The sequence below is a fragment of the Poecilia reticulata genome, linkage group LG6 (genome assembly GCF_000633615.1).
Source record: "Poecilia reticulata strain Guanapo linkage group LG6, Guppy_female_1.0+MT, whole genome shotgun sequence".
Classification (NCBI taxonomy): Eukaryota; Metazoa; Chordata; class Actinopteri; order Cyprinodontiformes; family Poeciliidae; genus Poecilia; species Poecilia reticulata.
The window spans coordinates 25,871,175-25,889,196 of record NC_024336.1 but is presented as its reverse complement, the minus strand read 5'-3'; the positions used below and the strand labels follow the sequence as shown (position 1 = coordinate 25,889,196).

Sequence of the window (18,022 nt, the reverse complement as noted above, 5' to 3'; positions counted from 1 at the left end):
TTAATAAATTTACAAGGCACTGCATTTTTTTTAATCATGTATTTTTGAAGGGTTTTAAAAACATCCATTACTTGAAGACTTTGAAGGCTGGTTGACCAGATAAAAACTAAAAGCGACTCTATGCAGGATTTCCCATTTATCAGAACACATGAACTCGAACCAGTACCGCATACATAAAAAATGCAAATGTTGTAAAAGCTACAAAACATTCTCTGATATTGTGTTTACAGACTTAAAATGTGTGAAGACTTAGCCACTTTCAGCAGCCTGGTGATTACAATGCAGTTTTTCTTTTTTTACTGACCACTAAAGCACTTCATGCATGCTAATATACGAGCAGTGCACAGGAAACAACAGCTTTGATCATCACTGGTCACAGTGTTACGACACATTCGGTCCCCCAGCTAAGAGATACACAACAACACGCTGATACAGAAGCATCTCACAGACACGGCTGAGGTTTTGGAATGGCTAACGCAGCTGAGTGGGAATCTTTTCAGCAGATCTGAAGTCACACCAACGTCTGTCACCTGACTCATTGCGATGATTGTGGACCGTAGATCGGAAATCCTCAGGCCAGTACAAACTGCCAGTTCGTTAGGAGGATCTTTATACCTTTGATGACCGAGACCACAGATGTGGCCGGGTTAAACTTTAACGTGTTAGCGTCGCCTTTCTTACACTTGTCCCTGAAGACGTATATGCAGCCGTTACAGCTGGCCACCTTCCACAGGGAAGGGATGCAGCTCCACACCTCCGGGAAGCGCAGCCGCGTGAAGCTCTCCAGCAGAGGGTTGTAGCACACCAGCGAGTCCCCTTCGCCTACGATGAAGATGACGTCCATGTGGACGGCGGCGTGCATGCAGCCGGCAAACGGCAGCATGTACGGCTTGATCTGGCACTTCTGGGTGGAGGTGTCGAAGCACTGGATGAGACGGGACGGCTTTGTGAAAAAGTCCATGTCGTTCTCCTCGCCTCCGAGCAGGTAGATGGTCCCTCCCAGGTTGACGCCGGCGGCCCCGGACACGGCTGTGTCCAGCTGGCTCGTCTCTGTCCACATGTTGTCCTTCACTGTGTAGTAAATGATGGCGTTCGACAGCGTGTCCTGTAGCGTCTTCCCGCCCAGCGAGTAGATTGCGTCTTCAGAGGCCACCGACACCATGGTGTGATGGAGGCGGTCTCTAGGCAACGGTGCACAGCGCTCCCAGTCCATGGTGTGCATGTTGCACTTCCACATGCGGCGGGGGATGGACCCCCCCACCACGTACAGGTCCCCGCCGTGTTTACAGGCGGCGGTGATCTGATGGCAGAGACTGTTCTGGCCGCTCACGCTGATGGCATCGTCCTCATCACAATGCAGAGACACGGCGAGGGAGTGAGTCCTCGTCTCCTCTTTACCGATCAGGTAGATGTGGACGTTCTCCCCGATTTCCTGCCACGGACCCAGAAAGAAATTTTAGTCACAGAACCAATGACGAGAACCAATCACCTTATGATTATTATTACTACTATTTTCTGTTTTGTTTTGTTTGTTTCAAAATTATTAGCTACATGTTGGAACCTGAAAGCCCCTTTCTTTCCATCAGGTTCAATGTTTGACACATTGAAATGTTGAATAACTTCTTTGTTCTGTACCTTTTTAAAACCCTGGAGAATAAAATAACTTATCAACAAGACGTGAAAAGAAAAACTGGAAATCTGACACTAGCTGATAAAAACCTGATTGGCAGGTGTTCAAATTCTACCTTCAGATTCTCCTGGAGAAGGCAGGAGAACTCCTCTCTCTCGACCTTGTTGTGGTTTATCCACGACTCGATGGCCATCGTTGGATTCTGGGAGCTGGGAACGCCATCTAAACACAGAGACAGAGCCGACTGAGCAGCGTCGATCAACAGAGGTTGCAATTCTTATGCTTTTAAATCTGCCCAACAGTAATACCCTTGATGATGTCCAGCAGCAGGCAGAGGGGCAGATTGAGATATTCTTCGGTCTGATGCAGCTGAGCGAGGTGGATTTTAGCACACTGCTTGGCTGCGGTATACAGCTCCTGGTCACTGTGTCTGTCTGCAAGCCACATCACCTAGAATTTTTTTTTTTTTTAAACAGAAAAAAGATTTAGTATGAATGTTCTAAATCAGCCTGGCCTGCTACGCCAGTGACAAATCAATAAAGACTTCTGATTCTGGTCTGCTCCTCATCCCCAGAACCAGGACCAAACATGCAGCTTCAAGGCACTACAAAGCTGGAACACACCTCCAGAAAATTGTAAAGGAGCTGAAACAATAAGTTCCTTTCAATATAAACTAAAAATCCACATATTTAGAGTTGCTTTTGAGACATTATAAATGAAACAATCAACATTTTGATGTGTAACAATTGACAAAATATAATGCTTCAATCGTTGACTGTGTGTTCTGTGACTTTGTATTTCTGTGTTTTATGGTGCAAAGCACTTTGACCTGCTTTGTTGCTGAAAACGTGCTGTACAAATAAACTTGACTGATTGATTGAAATCACCTGCAAGCAATTCTTGACCTCCACCGTCCGCGAGAGGAAGCGGGAGCACTCCTCAAACAGAGCCGTCAGCTGGTACATGTCCGCCATCTCGTAGGTATCCTGCAGCTCCTCCACCCGCAGCTTGATGGTGCCGTGGTAGATGTAGTCGACCAGCAGCTGGAAGACGGAGGCGCTCACGTCCTTCAGCTCGATGAAGCGGTTGTGGGACTCTTTGAGGTTGGAGGTGAACATGGAGCGGAAGAAGCTGCTCTGCGCCGACAGCACCAGCCGGTGCAGGTGAAACTGCCTTTCATCCACGGTGACGGTGACGTCCGCAAACAGGCCGTCCTCCAGGCACAGGTCCATGATGCTCTTCACCACGCGGCTGGAATGAGAGCGGTCAGTGAAGGTGTATCCGAGGAAGTAGTTCTCCTCTCCCACAGAGCCGCCCTCCTCACCGGACTCCATCTTCGCTGCCTTCCATGTTAAAAACAAATGTTGACACCGGATTATTAGGGGAAGATGAACAGTGGATTAGATGAAGGAAGTTGGTTATCATTTATCGGTGGCTTTACAGCAACTGTAAATGCATATTAAATGTATTAGTGGAGACATAAACTGATGAGACATGAACTGATCCACCAGTTGCTCCACATGTATCTCGGCGTGATTTTGGAGAACCGGATAACTTGGTACACATACATGTACGTACAAAGATCTCTTACGTATTGTAGCTTTTTAAAACATTCAGCTTTTACTGTTTATTCTTAGGGCGACGGTAATGCTACCTATGTTTTTTTTTTTGTTCTTCATACAAAAAATAAGTAATACAATTAAAACGGATACAGCATGTTTTGAATGTTCCCTTTTTATAATCGGCAGGTCTGAAAAGTAATATCTTTATTTTATTTATGAGTAAAATGTTTCGTTTGATAATGTATTAACCCATGGATTGAATAGGATGCTGTAAACGAGTGGAGTTCGTTGGTTTTATTTTTGTTTATAAAGCTGTTTCCTCACTGACTACAATTCCTCAATTTGGACAATGAAGTTTATATTACTAACTTCTGAGTTTTTGCAGAAATATGTAAATATGCACCACTCAAAAGCTCTGTTCTATTGACTCGTATTCAAATATTCAGATGTGTTTATTAGCTGTTTTTTTTTTACGATGAACAATTAAATCGTTCAGTCTATACACGTTTTCTAATAAAAGGTCTTCAACATGTAAAGAGCAACCAAAACAAATAAAGTGATGCTGATTGGCTAAGCTAGGTTACCGCTAGCTGTGCTGTTGTGTTTATCTCCCGCTAGCGCCCGCAGCAGAAAGCCGCCTGCTTGTTTTTCTTTTAAATGTTCTACCAAAATATTCTGAAGAAAACATGGAACTAAACAAAACTCGCCTAACTGTGATAGCCATGCAGTTACGCTACCTTTATTTGCACTGTCTCAGCATTCAGAGGCAGCTGAACTGTTCACCGGAATAACTGCTGTAAAAGGTTAAACTAAGGAAGCTCCAAACGCTTACCGCCCCCTTGTGGCAGAACCTCATTACTGCAGATTCTTATTCAAAACAACAAAACAATGTAATTGAATCTCAGTAGGCATACGTAAATGAAGCACACCTTCACAGGTGTGTTAAAAACGTTCATTAGCAAATTGCATGAAGAAGAAGTGGAGTTGAGCAGTTTTGACAGAATTTCCTCCTGGAAGTCAGTCTGAGAGGTCCTATTTAGATTACCTACATTCATATTTTCATAAAAACTTTTGATCATAAAACTGACTTAGGATAGATCCTCTGGGAATGCTTTCTTCCCTACAGTTTCCACGTGATGTTTTTTTTCTACCCTACAATCTAAGGATGAGAACTGAGAGAAGAATTCAGATTTTCCTTTCCTGTGCTTGGCATTCAGATAAAATATTTAAGTGAAACTTTTCACTTTACTGTTTTGCAAGATGAAGAAATAAAATATCTAAATTAGAAAAATTTTCCACAACCTAGACTTGCTCCAGAGGAACCATCTGGTTTCTGCCTGTTTTTCAAGCTGAAAAAAAAAATCTGTGGTATTCAGGGGACGTTTTCTTCTTTCCATGAGTGGAGAGGTAGGGCAGATGTTGCTTTTCCTCTTTTTGTTCTAAGCTAGAGAGGCATGAATGCACAACTAAGACTCTGGCTCCCAATTATTCTATGGCTTTGGCTTGGTCAAGTGCTGCAAGGTGAGTAAAACGGGACATTCTGATAGTTTATGCCGTTACACTAAGGTAATTCATGTGTTCAGTTTGCGTTGTATACTGAAGTAATGACAGTTATAATCAGTACATCAGCTCAATTTTTAGCAGCAATATAATTAAATCTATGACAATTATATTTTTTCCTCTTCAGATGTGGCAGCAGGCTCAGGTCCAAATGCTGATCTCTCCGATGCAAACCTGATGTTTGAGGTAGCTTTATGTCCGACTTCAACAAAAGTATAGATGACCAAAGCATCTATGCCGTTTCTTTTCTACAGTAAAAACATTTTCTGTATTCACAGATTTTACTGAGTGGTGTTGAGTTAAACAAGGATAACAATGTTTTCCTGTTGGACGAAGAGCTGGCATCGATGAGGAAAGGGCGGGAATTCTTGTCTCAGATCAATGACGGCATTCCGAGGACTCGGACCTCGACAGAGCTCATGATGAAGACGCGGGAGGCTCGTCGGAAGACTCCTCTGACTCGGGATCAGTTTGAGAACCTGGTTCTGAGCATGGTGTACTCTGCTCTGCAGGTTGGGGCCCAGAGGAACAAGGAGGAGCGAGAGGCTTGGGGTGGAGTGCTTGTCCAGCTGGCAAACATCACCACCTATGACTTAAGGGGAGGTTTTCTCTACAATTATGCTTAGAGAAATTATAAAGATGGAAGCTTTGATCTTAAAATTAGACAGGAAAATAATTTTTTTTGTAAAGAAATATCCAGCAATATACAAATGAAGATATTTATTATTTTACAGTAGAAAAAGTGAAGGGAAAATGTACACAGCCCTGCAAATACGAATGGTTCATATAAAATACGACACTTTTCAACATGCAAACAATCCCTGATGTTGGAAACACAAAACGCTAACGGAGAAATGTACAAAAATAAACTTAAATTTCTCAGCTCTCTACAGTTTCCTCTTCCGAGTTTGTTTTTGTTTGGTGCACCCGGTTTTGGTTTTGGTCTCGGTTTCTTCCATAGAAGCTAGCTTTTTCTTCAGCTTAGCATCCCTGGTCGAACCCCTCCGGTCTCTGCCAGAGCGCTGCTGACCCCTCCGCTGACCTCTGACCCCGTCCGCTGAAGCCGACGTTTCCTCGATCGGTTTGTGTCGGCCGCTGACCAGCGACTCGTCGTGGTCCCAGATCAGTAGCGTCACGCCTGAGAGCAACCGGAAAGAGTTTTTCCTGCTTAATTCAGCTTTTATTCTTCTTAAACTTTTTTCACATTTACTTATGCGACACTTCACAAACTGTAATGAATTTACTGACATGAAAACACAAAGTAGCACATAACTGAGGTGAAGGAAATAACTGATGATTTTCACAAATATAAATGTGGAAAGGGTGTTTTTGTGTCATCCATCCCCCTTTATTCTAATACCTCTAAATCTAAATAAAATCCAGTGCAGCCAAAAGTCACATAAGAGCTGCAGAGATCCACGGCGCTTGTGGGAAAATATTAGTTATGTACGACCAGAGGGGTCAATTCTGGCCTTGGAAAAAAATAGAGTGACAAAAGGACTTATAGCAGGATAACAATCCTTAAGATACAGAAACAGTTTAAATGTAGTGATTTAGACTAAATCATGTGTCAAAATGAACCAAAACAGATCTTATTTTCCAAGAAGAATGAGCGAATTTATTCACTACTTTGCATTGGTGAGTCGTATAAAATATCCCAATAAAATCCACTGACATTTTGAAGCTTTAACACAACAAAATATGATTCAGGTTTAACAGGTGGAACTATGAAGACAACTCACCCATTCCAGATCCGATGACGTCACCCATTGGACTGAACTTGTTGATCTGTAGACAAAAAAAAACAAACAAAAAGAATCTCTTGGTTTAAAAAGGTTCTGAATTAGTTCATTTTAACTTGACTTTTTAAATGAAGTGATACTTACAGATTTGATCCCTGAGGCCGTGGAATCATACATCTGAAACACCAACTCCCCACTGTTGGAGTCAAAGACGTCAATGGTCCTCTGATCTCCGGTGCAGATGCGGTCATCAGGGTATCGGCCCGCCACAATCAGGTCGTACAGGGGATGCCAGGTGGCCTACAGAACAATCAGTCATTGTTTTGTTGTTAGACTCTCATAAAAAAAAAAAATAAATCATCTTTCTACATCCATACTGCCTAACATATGATGTTTTAGTCATAAAACCAGATGGATTTTATTTTTTAATCAAATGTTAATTCCCACTGAAATAAACTTGGAAGAGAGACAACAGACCTTGATGGGTGTGAGGTGCTGAAACTGCCTGTGTGGGTGCTGAATGATGTGCTGAGGCTTCGACCAATCAGAGGAGGAGTACACCCGGATCTGGTCGTGCTGATCTGTTGTGAGCAGCTTGGTGGCGTCCAAAGGGTTGAAATAGGCTGCAGTAGATTAACAGAACGGGTTTCCTTTAGGTTTTTATCTCTTAATAAAGTCCTAACTTCCAATTTATTCAAATATTCGCTCTCATTTCTCATATTAAATCATGCTGAGAGATGATTTGATCACAGCCCTTTGAGAGGAAGCAGTTTTTTTTAAAGATATCTGGTATAAAGTAAACTAGAATCCAAACATTTATCCGTGCTGTATGAAAATATTATTCTTAACCATTTAACAATACTTAGTAAAACTTCTTCCTTTAAAAGGCCAAAAGTATTTTCTACCAGCTAAATGCTAGAATAATAGAGAATTTCTATTATTATTAAACAACCCCAAAAAATTCAGAGTTCAGTTTCTTTTTGTTTTTTTTTTTCTTGTTTCTTTCACTCTGGGCTAGCAGCAACTTTCTGGAGTGAAGCCTGAAGAATTTCAAATCAATCTAAAGATAATTAATTTTTCTTCTGATACTTGACATCAAAAAGGTTGGATTGCTTCAGTATGAACAACCAGACTTATAAAGAACAATAATAATAAAAAAAAAAGTTTACCAAAGACACAGAATTCCAACCTGAGTTGACAGCTCTCTCGTGAGGCATTTCGTAGAGGAAGCTCGTCTTGTCCTTGATGTTCCTCAGGTCCCAGAGCTTCACCGTGTGATCAACCGAGGCCGTCGCCAGCAACCAGTCGCATCGGGAGTTAAACTCTGCATGCGTCACTTTGGCTTTGTGCAACTTACTGCTGAAAATCTAACGATTAAACAGAGCAAACGCAACATAACCGTCGTATTTCTCTTGACTGGAAGTGATACCGACTTTGATTTCACCAAGTTTCTTCTTTCTTCCTGAACATGAACAAAACGACCAATTTAGCCGCTACCAATTGCAGACCTTTTACGTCTTCAATCCTTTGCTTTAAATAAAGTCTCGACTCAGATTCATTTAGCGCATGTAAAAAATAAAGCACATTTTTAGAAGACTGCTGTGAAATGGCTGTAAGAACAAACCTTTTTCCCATCCAGACCCACAAGCAGAAGCTCTCCCATGTTGTCCCCAGTCACAAGCATCTGCCGACTCACAGACACGTCGACACAGCAGTACCAAAAGCTGGGGAAAAAATAAGGACAACCATTTAGGAAATGTAAGCAATAATCAGTGAAGTGGTGTCATGTGCGACATTTGTGATAAATAATAGTTAAAAACATTACAGCAATTTAGAAAGATGCAGAATTCAGTCTACTCATTATGTAACATTCAACCCCTAGCAAACTTTTTTTATGGTTTAGTACTTAATCAAACAAAACAATAGAAATAAACTAATCTGTTTGGAGGTTTAGAGAACGACTTTTAGACACAAAAAACCAACTTGGGATAGTTTATACATAAAAACAGAGCAAAAAAAACATAAAACTAGAAAAGCACAAACAGTTTGTATTGTGCCTCACAAATATATCAACACAACTCTAACATTTTGTCATACTGCAGCCACAAACCTTTTTACATAAAAACCAAAAGTAGTGACTCGACTTGTTGAGTAGCTCCTCTAGATTTGTCATGGGCCTTTTTGCTGCTTCAAAATGATGCTCTCTTTGCTCAGCGTGTCATTTTAGGATGTCAGTCATGTTTTAGTGGGTGCACCTTTTTGTTTTTTCAGATGATTTATTTAAGGGCGCACTGATTGCAGTTTTCTGGCCAATCATAGATCTTTAAAAATTCGAACCTGATGATTCTGGCTGATAAAGAGTTTTCTCTATAACCGACACTGCGACAAACTGTTTTATTTTTATATGCGCTAAATGAATCCGAGTTGAGAATTTATTTAAAACAAAGGATTGAAGATGTAATCCTATATGGTATAGCAGCATATAGTTGCTCTAAATTGCCAACTTAGCAACAAGAGTTGCTAAGTTCTTTCTACATCCATAGTGCCTAAAATAAGATTATTTTAGTCATAAAACAAGATCGATTTTTTTTAAATCAAATGTTTATAAAAGTTGTATTCCAAATAACGGTCGCACTTTTAAAAAATCTTTACATTTAGATATAGTTGTTGCAACACATGAAATCGCCACAGAGATTTGTGGTTGTAATGTGACAAAAACAAAAATAGTTCAAAGCTTATGAATTTTTGGCAAATGTTGCCACCGTCAAGCATCAGTCTTCCTTCCAGTTTCCTCACCAAACACTGTGGTGATCATGACCGCAGTCTTGCGTTCTGGACAGCAGGGTGGGAGTGTGGCCCTCAAAGCTATGCAGGGTCAATGTCCCCTCGCCAGAAGCCGCATAAATTCTGGAGAAGTCTGTGGGGCAAAACTTCATCTCGCCAATGAAGTCTCCCGCTCCGTTCTGCACACACAAGTACAAATGCAGGCCAATAATGCATTCGCTTTGCATGAAAATGCCTAAATCTGTAGGGGCCGCCTGATAAGAAGACTGATGCCAGACTGAGTGAGCTTATAGCCCTGATGGAGAAAAAAAAGGGCTACTAGTCTTACTTCAGGGAGTCTGTGTATGTAAACACTGTTAGGGTTGTCCCACTGAAATCCTGCAGCTCTGTTGTACCGCCCATAGATGAGGTGAACAGCTGACTGGGATTTAACAGGTTAAACTTCATGTCTGTCACTGAGTATCCAGCCCCCATCTAAGCACAGAATCAAAAATGGGTTGTCGAAAGGCACATCTAGGATGCACACTTCTACAAATCCACCTGCTTTCTTTAGCCACAAAAGGATCGCAGATGATTATAAAGATCATCTACAGGACCCCTCTATGCTGTTGAGATAAACCCAATCAGACGCATCAACTCACCCCTCGAGTAAAGCTTTTCGTTTCAGACTTCTCAAAGTCCCACAGAAAAATGTCCCCCCCTTTTGAGGCTGCAGCCACAGTGGTGGGATGAGTGGGGTGCCACTCCAAGCAGGTGATTCTGCGATCAAATGGACTGCTGGCGCCATGAAAATGGTAGGAAGACAGAGATCGAACAAACGGCTCCTGGAGACACTGCGAGAGACAGAAAAAGTTTTTAAACCGGATTTTTACTCGGTGCGCTGCACAACACTGCAGGAAAAATCCAAGCCTGGCCTAAACATGTCTGTTGTTACGGCTCTTCTCATTCTCAACTGACATTAATCTCTGATCATCCCCGTCAGGAATAATTTTGTGCATAAATGTACAACCTAAATAAGTTCGAGAGGCATGTAGAGTTTTTCCAAGGCTCTGTGCAACGCTGGAAAAACATCCCTCAAAATTTTATGCAGAGAATAATTTCTGCAGGAATTGGTGGCGCACACAAATGAGATATCGAGGTGAGCATCTGAAATCATACAATCATATATTTGATTAAAAGAGAATGAAAATATCCAATTGTGTGGAAATAAATGTCTTGTTGATTAGGTCCAGTGACAATTTCCTGCCTGGCTACAGGTAGCTCCAATTTGCCCGCAGTTCAATCACCATAATGAGAATATCTTCTCATAATCCATAACACTTCAAATTTGGAAGAAAACCTGCTACAGCAGCAGAAATTTGGCAAACAAATTGCCTCTGTAGTTTGTTCTTGTTTTTAATCATTATCAACTGCTGTCACTAAAGAGAAATTAGGGATCATTTCACCCCTACATACAGACTGCCTTTACTGATCCTGAACTATGCAGAGATGTTTACCTGTCTCATCTGAGAGCGGAGACTCTGGCCCAAAGAACTCTTGTATATATAGTGCAGGATACTCCCAGGGCCATTCTTCCTCTGGACTCCTGCAGAACTGTGAGAAGGCCCTGCAAAACGAAGACACCCATTCATTCAGCTATCATAACTAGAACAATACTGGCACAATGAGTCACGGAAGCCGTCCAATCGATGCAGCACACCCGCGTTAGATGTTTCTCCATCTATCTTGTCTCGCAGTTTTTTACTCAGCGACGTGTCTTCCGCAGCTCCTTTCTTCACTTTACTTTTTGATCCATTTGCCTGTGACTTGGTGGGCTCGCTTTTCATTTCTCGGCCTGTTAAATCGACGACACAACACGAGAAGAGTGATTTGACTCGACAACAATCAATCTGCCTTCATGCATAATGTTCGAAACTGGCGCTTACCTGTGGTGGTCAGCTGGGAGAGCTGGACGAGCTAAAAAATCAACATAAGAAACTTCTGTGTTTGCGTAACACTGTACTGCACGTGACTTCAATGGCTGCAGGTTTGTGTTTTGTAACCTCTGTGTTATACAGTCGGAGCACGGCAGGGGGCGCTGGTTACTCAAGAACAACTTCACTGGATGTTCGAAAAAAGGACTACAAAAGTGACATCATAATTTATTTTTTCAAGATTATTGCTTTTTTTTTTTTTTTTTAAAGAAGAACCAAAAAGAATATTCTGAATGAAGTAATACAAAGGCTGTTAAAATGGTCATTGAAAGCAATGTGTTTATTAACATTCATCTAAATTGCTTTCGTTGTTTTAAATTTTATAAAAAAAATAGTGAGATAATAATAATAATAATAATAATAATAATAATAATAATAATAATAATAATAATAATGCAAAGCTGCACATATTAATGAAATGGAAGAAAAATTATACATTTCATAGTTTTTTCTTAGCTGCTATTTATCAGTTGCAAGGTTAGCCAGAATGCTCAACTTGCTACATCACCTACACTCGGATGTTTCACATTATTTTTTTCCTGCGGACTTCACATAGTTGACATTTTTGTCTGGTGTCGTGTGTTTATCGCCATACACGGATGAAGACCGGCGGAAGCACGTGTTCTTGTTCTGGGATCTTATTGGCTCATTTCGGCTTCTTTTCAAAAGGTTCCGTCTGAGACTGAGGCGGAGGGAAGATTCAAATTTAGAGCAACAGAAACGGTCAAACTAAAACAGATTACTACTCTTTACAATGAATCGACAAGCGTAAGTACGATTTCTTTTCCTCCGCGCGTCGCCTTTAGGGTTTGTTTCAAATATGCTTTGTGTTATCATTAAAGGTTGATTTACGGAGTTGGCGAGACTTTGATGACTAGCTTAGCTCTGGGATAGTTAGCAGAGAAGCCAATCGTTACCGTTTACTATTATGAATCACTAAAAGTAGCTGCGACGGTTTGAAATGTAATCCATTTTATCCTTCACTATCAGGAAATGTAAAACGCCCCGAAGGCCTCCTCCTAAAAAGCCTCCCAACAGCCAGAGAGACCCAGTTGGGGTAAGTATCCGAGGTTTATAAGCGAGCATTTCAACATGGCGGTCTAAGAAAAAACGATGTCTCTGCGATCTTATTAGCGTCTTCAGCGAATCTTCGTTGTATTCTGTAAGAAAAATAAATGATTTTGATTTCTATCAGGTGTATCTACGTGTGCGGCCTCTGGTTGCGGAGGACGAGGAGTGCTGCATTGAGGTAATCAGCAGCTCCACCGTCCAGCTGCATGCTCCCGAGGGCTTCAAAGTAAACCGAAATGGGGAATATAAAGAGGTAACCAGTCCAGCCATGCAGGTGTACCTTAAACTACAGCTGCTATGCCATATACATGGATTACATGTCAATTTTGGATGACTCAGATCAGCAAAATCGGTTTAAAACCTCTTTAGAAATATTATTTGGCATAAATTATGTGCATGGTTTTCTTCAAAAGCTGTGTCATCCCTATCATCATCATATATATATATATATATATATATATATATATAAAATCTTCAAATACTTTTACCAACTCCTAACTAAAACATTAAACCACTTTAGGCCTATCAAACATGTCAGATTCTGAGTTTGGTGAAGAGCACACAAAAATTAGAAGGCTGTTCACATTTATTAAAAGTATTTTAAAAATGTATGTTTTGCATAATAAAGTATATTCATATTAATGGATGTGTTTTGGTTTTTAGACACAATACTCCTTCAAAAAAGTCTTTGGAGTTTCTGTATCGCAGATGGAGCTCTTTGAGAACATGGCCAAACCTCTTGTTGTTGACCTCATTCATGGGAAAAATGGTAAGAGCATAAGATAATAAATTGTAACGTGCAGCCTGGAGCTGCCACCAACACACAAGAAAATTACAGCAATATCACGTCATAGCACAAAAACTTTACAAATATAATAGAGATGTGCCGATCAGGTTTTTTCCTGCCAATTCCGATCACCCATGAGGGCCGATACCAATCACATAATTATTATTTTTAATTATTACTACTGGTTACATTATGTGGAAAAAGAAACCATGAATTCACCTTAATTTAGACAAAAACTTGATTTTAATAACTTTTTCCAAGAAGAAAACTAAACAAAACAGGCATTGTGCAAATTGTACTGCTATCAGTAATACTATCTTTAACAGACTGATAACATATGAAGGCTCTGGAGAGGCTAAATAATGCAAAAAGTCCAAATAAAACCTCTCAACATTGCTAAAGGAGTCGAGTATAAAACTTAACATTCAAAGGCAAATACAGGTTCCATCACAATAAACAATCCTGAATTACTGAATGAAAACTTTCTGATATTATGGCGGCTAGCTGATTACTGCTAGTTCTGAGTGGCTGTTTCTGACTGAGCGGAGTAATTATGCAGAACAGGGAGGAGATCGATTATTTTATCTGTCTCATGTTAGGACAGCGAAAGTTTTAATACGTATGTAAAATGTATTTTTTTTAAGTTAGATGCTGCAGCTTTAAAGCTAGTCAAAAAATGACATGTGGTATGTTAATATTACTTTTATTCAGTTTATTTCACTTTAAAAATGCTCACAGGACGCTGCACGGTCGGCTGCAGAAACGGATAAGGTTGAAAACCGAATTTGTAATTTTATTGCGTAACCTTTTAATGTGGAACGCTGCGGCGGCAAAGGATAGCAGCTGTCAATCGTAACGACTGGCAGCCCTCGGTGTAACCGCAGATTTGCAGTGAACAGTTTTTATCAAGACAGAAGACTAACGTTCATATACCTTATAAGCAAGTATGATTAGAAACGTATTGCTTCATGGAAAAAGTATCCGTCTAACCATTGGTAGCCATAGAGATAATGCCACAAAGTCATTTAGCCTAGCATGTATGGAAAAAACTGGTTAGCATCTCGTCTTTTGTACGTTTTTACTGCTTCTCCGGTTTAAGGGGAAACTGTGTTTATGACGTAGTGATATAAATTATGTTGGTGTTTCTCAGGCTCCATGCGCCTGGTGAAGATGAGCACAAAGGTTTTTGATGTCATCTCCTCTGCAGGACTCGCTGCTGCTAGTTTATCAAATCTTTTATGCAGAGTGGTGCAAGCCTTTGATAAATCTCATCTTTATTTTGCACCCTGCACTTTTGACTCATTTTTTAAAACTCAGAAATGCATAAAAACTACTGTTGTGCTTTCCAGGTTTAGCCACATATGGTGGCACACACAGATAAACGGTGTGTGCCAAAAATCATCTGTGCTGGATAATCTTTATTCTTTTTCCAGTCGTAAGTTATTCATTAGCTCCATTTATTGAAGTATTTCTTAAAGTGAGGTCTTAAATTATTAAATCTAGTACTAGTGCAAAATTAAGAGTCACTTCCATTGGCTTCTTTTTGTTTTTCTTCAAATTTATTAAAATCAGAACTGGCCAATGGAAAATAAAACAATGTAACTGAAGCTACATTATCTACAGATCATACAGGTAGCTTCTGAAATCTTGTTGGAAAGTTTCAATAGGCATGGATTTATGGCTCCAATATGAGACTTTAGTTAATGAGCTTGATTCATTTGTGTCTGTGGTATTTAAACAATCTAGAAAGACTGCCTGAAAGGAAAATCAAAATAAAATAAAAAAAATTAATGAAAGAAATCATTATAAAATATAGATATCTTATGCTGAATTTACTTGTTGGTGACCAAAGTTGTGTGCAATTTTGTTCTCTGTGGTTAATAACTTCTCTTTAAGCAGTTACGAGGCACGGTTGTGGCAGTAACTTGACAGGTTGTTGCTAGGTAACCAAGAGTGAGCGTGTGAGTTGCTAGGTAACCAAAGAGTGATCTTGATCCTTTGCACGTGACCTGACGTCACACTACTCGGAACTCTACCCGCTTCTCCATGACAGACGTCAAAAACCATAGACACAAATATGGTCCCACTACTATAATTTAGCTGACCTTAATATTTCCTTTGTTTTATTTTGGTCATTATTGTTTCACTTAGTGTTTATATGTGTGTGACAGGCGTGTGTATTGGACATTTGTAGAAATACGCAACAAATCGTATCGGTTCACACAACATTTAACAGCCAAATATGATTCCATATCTTATGGGACGAGTGGCAAGCCCATGCCCTCATGCTAACATTAGCCTTGTATCTAAAATACAAGGCATTTTAGATAATTCCATAATTATTAGCAATGTTTATTATACTGAATGGATTAGGTCACTGTAAATTCACATGCTGATGACATCACACGTCACCGACAGCATTTATGCTAACCTTAGCATTTTGGATCATTTTAATTTATACAATGTTGGCATACTGAATGATGTTGGCATACTGAATGACACCTGTGATGTTTGATGACACACCACTATACCATGATATGCTGATAAAAGTTGAATCCACAGAGTGCTTTCATTTAACACTGGCTACTGGTGACATCACAGTGATGTCACCACTAGTGGTGACATCTGGCTAGTGTGATGTCACAGCATGTGACATCAAATGCTGGTGATGTCACATGCTGTGACATCACCAGCATGTTTACTTACTTGCATACTGAATTGACTTAATCCATTCAGTATGGTAAATATTGCTAATAAATATGAAATTATGGGGAGATGAGGCTTGCCAACGTGCCCCATCTCCAGGCCTGGATCCCCACTCTGGGGAACACTTGACGCAGGCAAGGGAACACTTGCCCGCGTCAAGTGTTCCCTTGCCCGCGTCCGAGCAAGGGAACACCAAGTCCATTGTTATAACTCATCATAAGGGGTCTTCGGGCTGCTCTTAGTCTGGTTCCTCACCTAGGACCTGTCTGCCTGGGGTGACCCTACCAGGGGCATAAAGACCCAGACAGCAGAGCTCCTGGGATCACCGGGACACTCAAACCCTTCCACCACGATAAGGTGTCAGCCCATGGAGGGAACTAAGAAAAGATTTTAAAACCAACTACTAAAGAAACGATTTTAAAAAGACCTACAGTGGATATAAAAAGTTTACACACCAAATATAAAATAAAAAACTTACAATAATAATATGCACACACTTAAACTAAAACTTTGTTGCAGCACCCTTGGATTTTATTACAGCACTAAGTCTTTTTGATGTGGAAATATTTGGCCACTCTTCTTTGCAAAACTGCTCCAAATCCGATAGATTGCAAGAGCATCTACTGTGCACAGCCTTCTTCGGATCACCCCACAGATGTTTGATGGAATTCAGGTCTGGACTCCAGCCTTTTTTTTTTTTTCTTGTAGGTTTTGTTGGCTCTAGTGGCCTTTTTTTTTTTTTTTTTTTTTTTTTTAAGGTTTTGTTGCCGCATTGAAAGACATGCGGCAAATGTCACCAGGCTTTGAATCGTACCTGCAACCACCAGCATGAGGACTAAGGCCTCAATACATGGGTTGTGCTTTGCACTGCGCCACCACAGCACCCTCCAGCCTTGATCTTATTCCGGTGAAGCCATTCTTTTGTTGATTTAGACGTGTGCTTTGGGTCGTTGTCATGAAGTTCCTCTTCATTTTCAGCTTTCTAACAGAAGGACGAAGGTTTTGTGCCAACACTGACTGACTGATATTTGGAACTGTTCATATTTCCGTCCACCCTGACTAAGGTCCTGGTTCCAGCTGAAGGAAAACGGGCCCAAAGCATGATGCTACCACCACCACCATGCTTCCCTGTAGGTATGGTGTTCTTTTGGTGATGGGGCAGTGTTGTTTTTGCTCCAAATATACCTTTTGGAATTACGGTATGTCCAAAATGTTCAACCTTGGTTTCATCAGACCATAACACATTTTCCACATGTGTTTGGGAGATTTCAGATGTCTTTTTGCAAAATTAAGCCGGGCTTTGATGTTTCTTTGAGAGATAAGGCCACCCTATCCCATAGGCCAGACATATGAAGAAGACAGGAGATTGTTGTCACATACTGTAGTACAGCCAGTACTTGCCAGAAATTCTTGCAGCTCCTTCAGTGTTGCTGTCGGTCTCTCTTCAGCCTCCCTCACCAGTTTTCTTCTTGTCTTATCAGTTTTGGACGGACATCCTGTTCTTGGTAATGTCACTGTTGTGCCATGTTTTTTCCACTTGATGATGACAGTCTTCACATTGTTCCATGGCAATACTTAATGAATTGGAAATTCTTCTGTAGCCTTCACCTGACTGATATCTTTGAATAATAAGATCCATCTGATCCTGTGGCAGCTTTTTGCGGACCATGGCTTGTGCTGGATGATGTGGCTACGGAAAGCCAACTAGAACAGCTGAAAAATGCAGTCACAAATGCAGTCTTTTGAGACTGAAGGAGGCGGAGTCTTGCTGCTACGCCGTAACAAACTGGATGTTAAAAAGAGCTATAAGGCTGTGGACCCCTATCTTTTAACGGATCGATACTCGCGATGCTTTCCTAGGGCGGAAAATATCGGTATACATCGCTGAATCGATTTATTTATACAGCCCTACTTTTACTGCACCTTCCTGAAAGATTTCCGTTTGTCTTTCAATTGCATTGTGCAGATTATAGGTCACAGTAAAGGTGGAAAAAGCTGTAAAAATGTTTTTTACATTAAAAAAAACTGGCATTTGAACAGGGTTGTGTAGACTTTTTATATCCACTCTATCTACTAAGCAAACAATTAAAAAAAACACGCCTACCTACTAAGCAATTTAAAAAAGACCTAACTACCTACTAAGCAAACAATTGAAAAAGACCTACCTACCTACTATCAAACAATTGGAAAAGACCTACCTACCTACT

The 18,022-nt window shown here is 40.5% G+C and overlaps 4 protein-coding genes across 10 annotated transcripts in view; 2 read left to right on the top strand and 2 right to left on the bottom strand.

Moving 5' to 3' along the window:
* Positions 1-121: 121 nt before the first annotated feature.
* On the bottom strand, positions 122-4,029 carry kbtbd4 (kelch repeat and BTB (POZ) domain containing 4). 2 transcript variants are annotated; one of them, XM_008412160.2, is made up of 5 exons: positions 3,930-4,029; positions 2,518-2,973; positions 1,939-2,080; positions 1,746-1,852; positions 122-1,432 (listed from the first exon to the last, which is right to left on the bottom strand). In XM_008412160.2, exons 2-5 carry the CDS (start codon positions 2,962-2,964, stop codon positions 572-574), a joined length of 1,557 nt encoding a protein of 518 aa, XP_008410382.1. In that variant the 5' UTR covers positions 2,965-2,973; positions 3,930-4,029; the 3' UTR covers positions 122-571. The 2 variants fall into 2 exon arrangements, with proteins under 2 accessions (XP_008410382.1, XP_017160888.1); XM_017305399.1 differs by having other exon boundaries at positions 2,518-2,881; positions 3,930-3,988.
* Positions 4,030-4,167: 138 nt separating this feature from the next.
* On the top strand, positions 4,168-5,644 carry LOC103466528 (protein FAM180B). Its single transcript, XM_008412165.2, has 3 exons — positions 4,168-4,713; positions 4,880-4,938; positions 5,031-5,644. The coding sequence occupies exons 1-3, from the start codon at positions 4,647-4,649 to the stop codon at positions 5,376-5,378; spliced, it is 474 nt and encodes a 157-aa protein (XP_008410387.1). The 5' UTR covers positions 4,168-4,646; the 3' UTR covers positions 5,379-5,644.
* ddb2 (damage-specific DNA binding protein 2) lies at positions 5,458-11,431 on the bottom strand. Of its 2 annotated transcripts, none has more exons than XM_008412162.2 (11): positions 11,204-11,431; positions 10,978-11,112; positions 10,775-10,884; positions 9,920-10,111; positions 9,291-9,457; positions 8,119-8,218; positions 7,684-7,861; positions 6,972-7,117; positions 6,639-6,794; positions 6,495-6,540; positions 5,458-5,890 (listed from the first exon to the last, which is right to left on the bottom strand). In XM_008412162.2, exons 2-11 carry the CDS (start codon positions 11,102-11,104, stop codon positions 5,640-5,642), a joined length of 1,473 nt encoding a protein of 490 aa, XP_008410384.1. In that variant the 5' UTR covers positions 11,105-11,112; positions 11,204-11,431; the 3' UTR covers positions 5,458-5,639. The 2 variants fall into 2 exon arrangements, with proteins under 2 accessions (XP_008410384.1, XP_008410385.1); XM_008412163.2 differs by lacking the exon at positions 9,291-9,457 and adding an exon at positions 9,607-9,752 and having other exon boundaries at positions 11,204-11,429.
* Positions 11,432-11,742: 311 nt separating this feature from the next.
* kif23 (kinesin family member 23) overlaps positions 11,743-18,022 on the top strand; it is a 20,734-nt gene continuing 14,454 nt past the window's right edge. For 2 of the 5 annotated variants that reach the window (XM_008412167.2, XM_008412166.2), the window contains exons 1-4: positions 11,743-12,019; positions 12,242-12,308; positions 12,447-12,575; positions 12,986-13,091. In XM_008412167.2, the coding sequence (XP_008410389.1) occupies positions 12,006-12,019; positions 12,242-12,308; positions 12,447-12,575; positions 12,986-13,091 (316 nt within the window). In that variant the 5' untranslated portion in view covers positions 11,743-12,005. The remainder of the gene's footprint in view (positions 12,020-12,241; positions 12,309-12,446; positions 12,576-12,985; positions 13,092-18,022) is intronic. The other 3 variants (XM_008412168.2, XM_008412171.2, XM_008412172.2) reach the window with 3 other exon arrangements.

What these genes read in the sequence shown, in the direction of transcription:
- kbtbd4 (XM_008412160.2), bottom strand. Translation starts at nt 2,964, where the DNA reads ATGGAGTCCGGTGAGGAGGGCGGCTCTGTGGGAGAGGAGAACTACTTC. An exon ending in AGGTCAAGAATTGCTTGCAG is followed by an intron (nt 2,081 to 2,517) that starts GTGATTTCAATC and finishes AAAAAATTCTAG; the next exon opens with GTGATGTGGCTTGCAGACAG. An exon ending in GCTGCTGGACATCATCAAGG is followed by an intron (nt 1,853 to 1,938) that starts GTATTACTGTTG and finishes CTCTGTGTTTAG; the next exon opens with ATGGCGTTCCCAGCTCCCAG.
- LOC103466528 (XM_008412165.2), top strand. Translation starts at nt 4,647, where the DNA reads ATGAATGCACAACTAAGACTCTGGCTCCCAATTATTCTATGGCTTTGG. An exon ending in GCTTGGTCAAGTGCTGCAAG is followed by an intron (nt 4,714 to 4,879) that starts GTGAGTAAAACG and finishes TTTCCTCTTCAG; the next exon opens with ATGTGGCAGCAGGCTCAGGT. An exon ending in ATGCAAACCTGATGTTTGAG is followed by an intron (nt 4,939 to 5,030) that starts GTAGCTTTATGT and finishes CTGTATTCACAG; the next exon opens with ATTTTACTGAGTGGTGTTGA.
- ddb2 (XM_008412162.2), bottom strand. Translation starts at nt 11,104, where the DNA reads ATGAAAAGCGAGCCCACCAAGTCACAGGCAAATGGATCAAAAAGTAAA. An exon ending in CGAAAAGCTTTACTCGAGGG is followed by an intron (nt 9,458 to 9,919) that starts GTGAGTTGATGC and finishes TTGTGTGTGCAG; the next exon opens with AACGGAGCGGGAGACTTCAT. An exon ending in CATGATCACCACAGTGTTTG is followed by an intron (nt 8,219 to 9,290) that starts GTGAGGAAACTG and finishes TTTTTTCCCCAG; the next exon opens with CTTTTGGTACTGCTGTGTCG.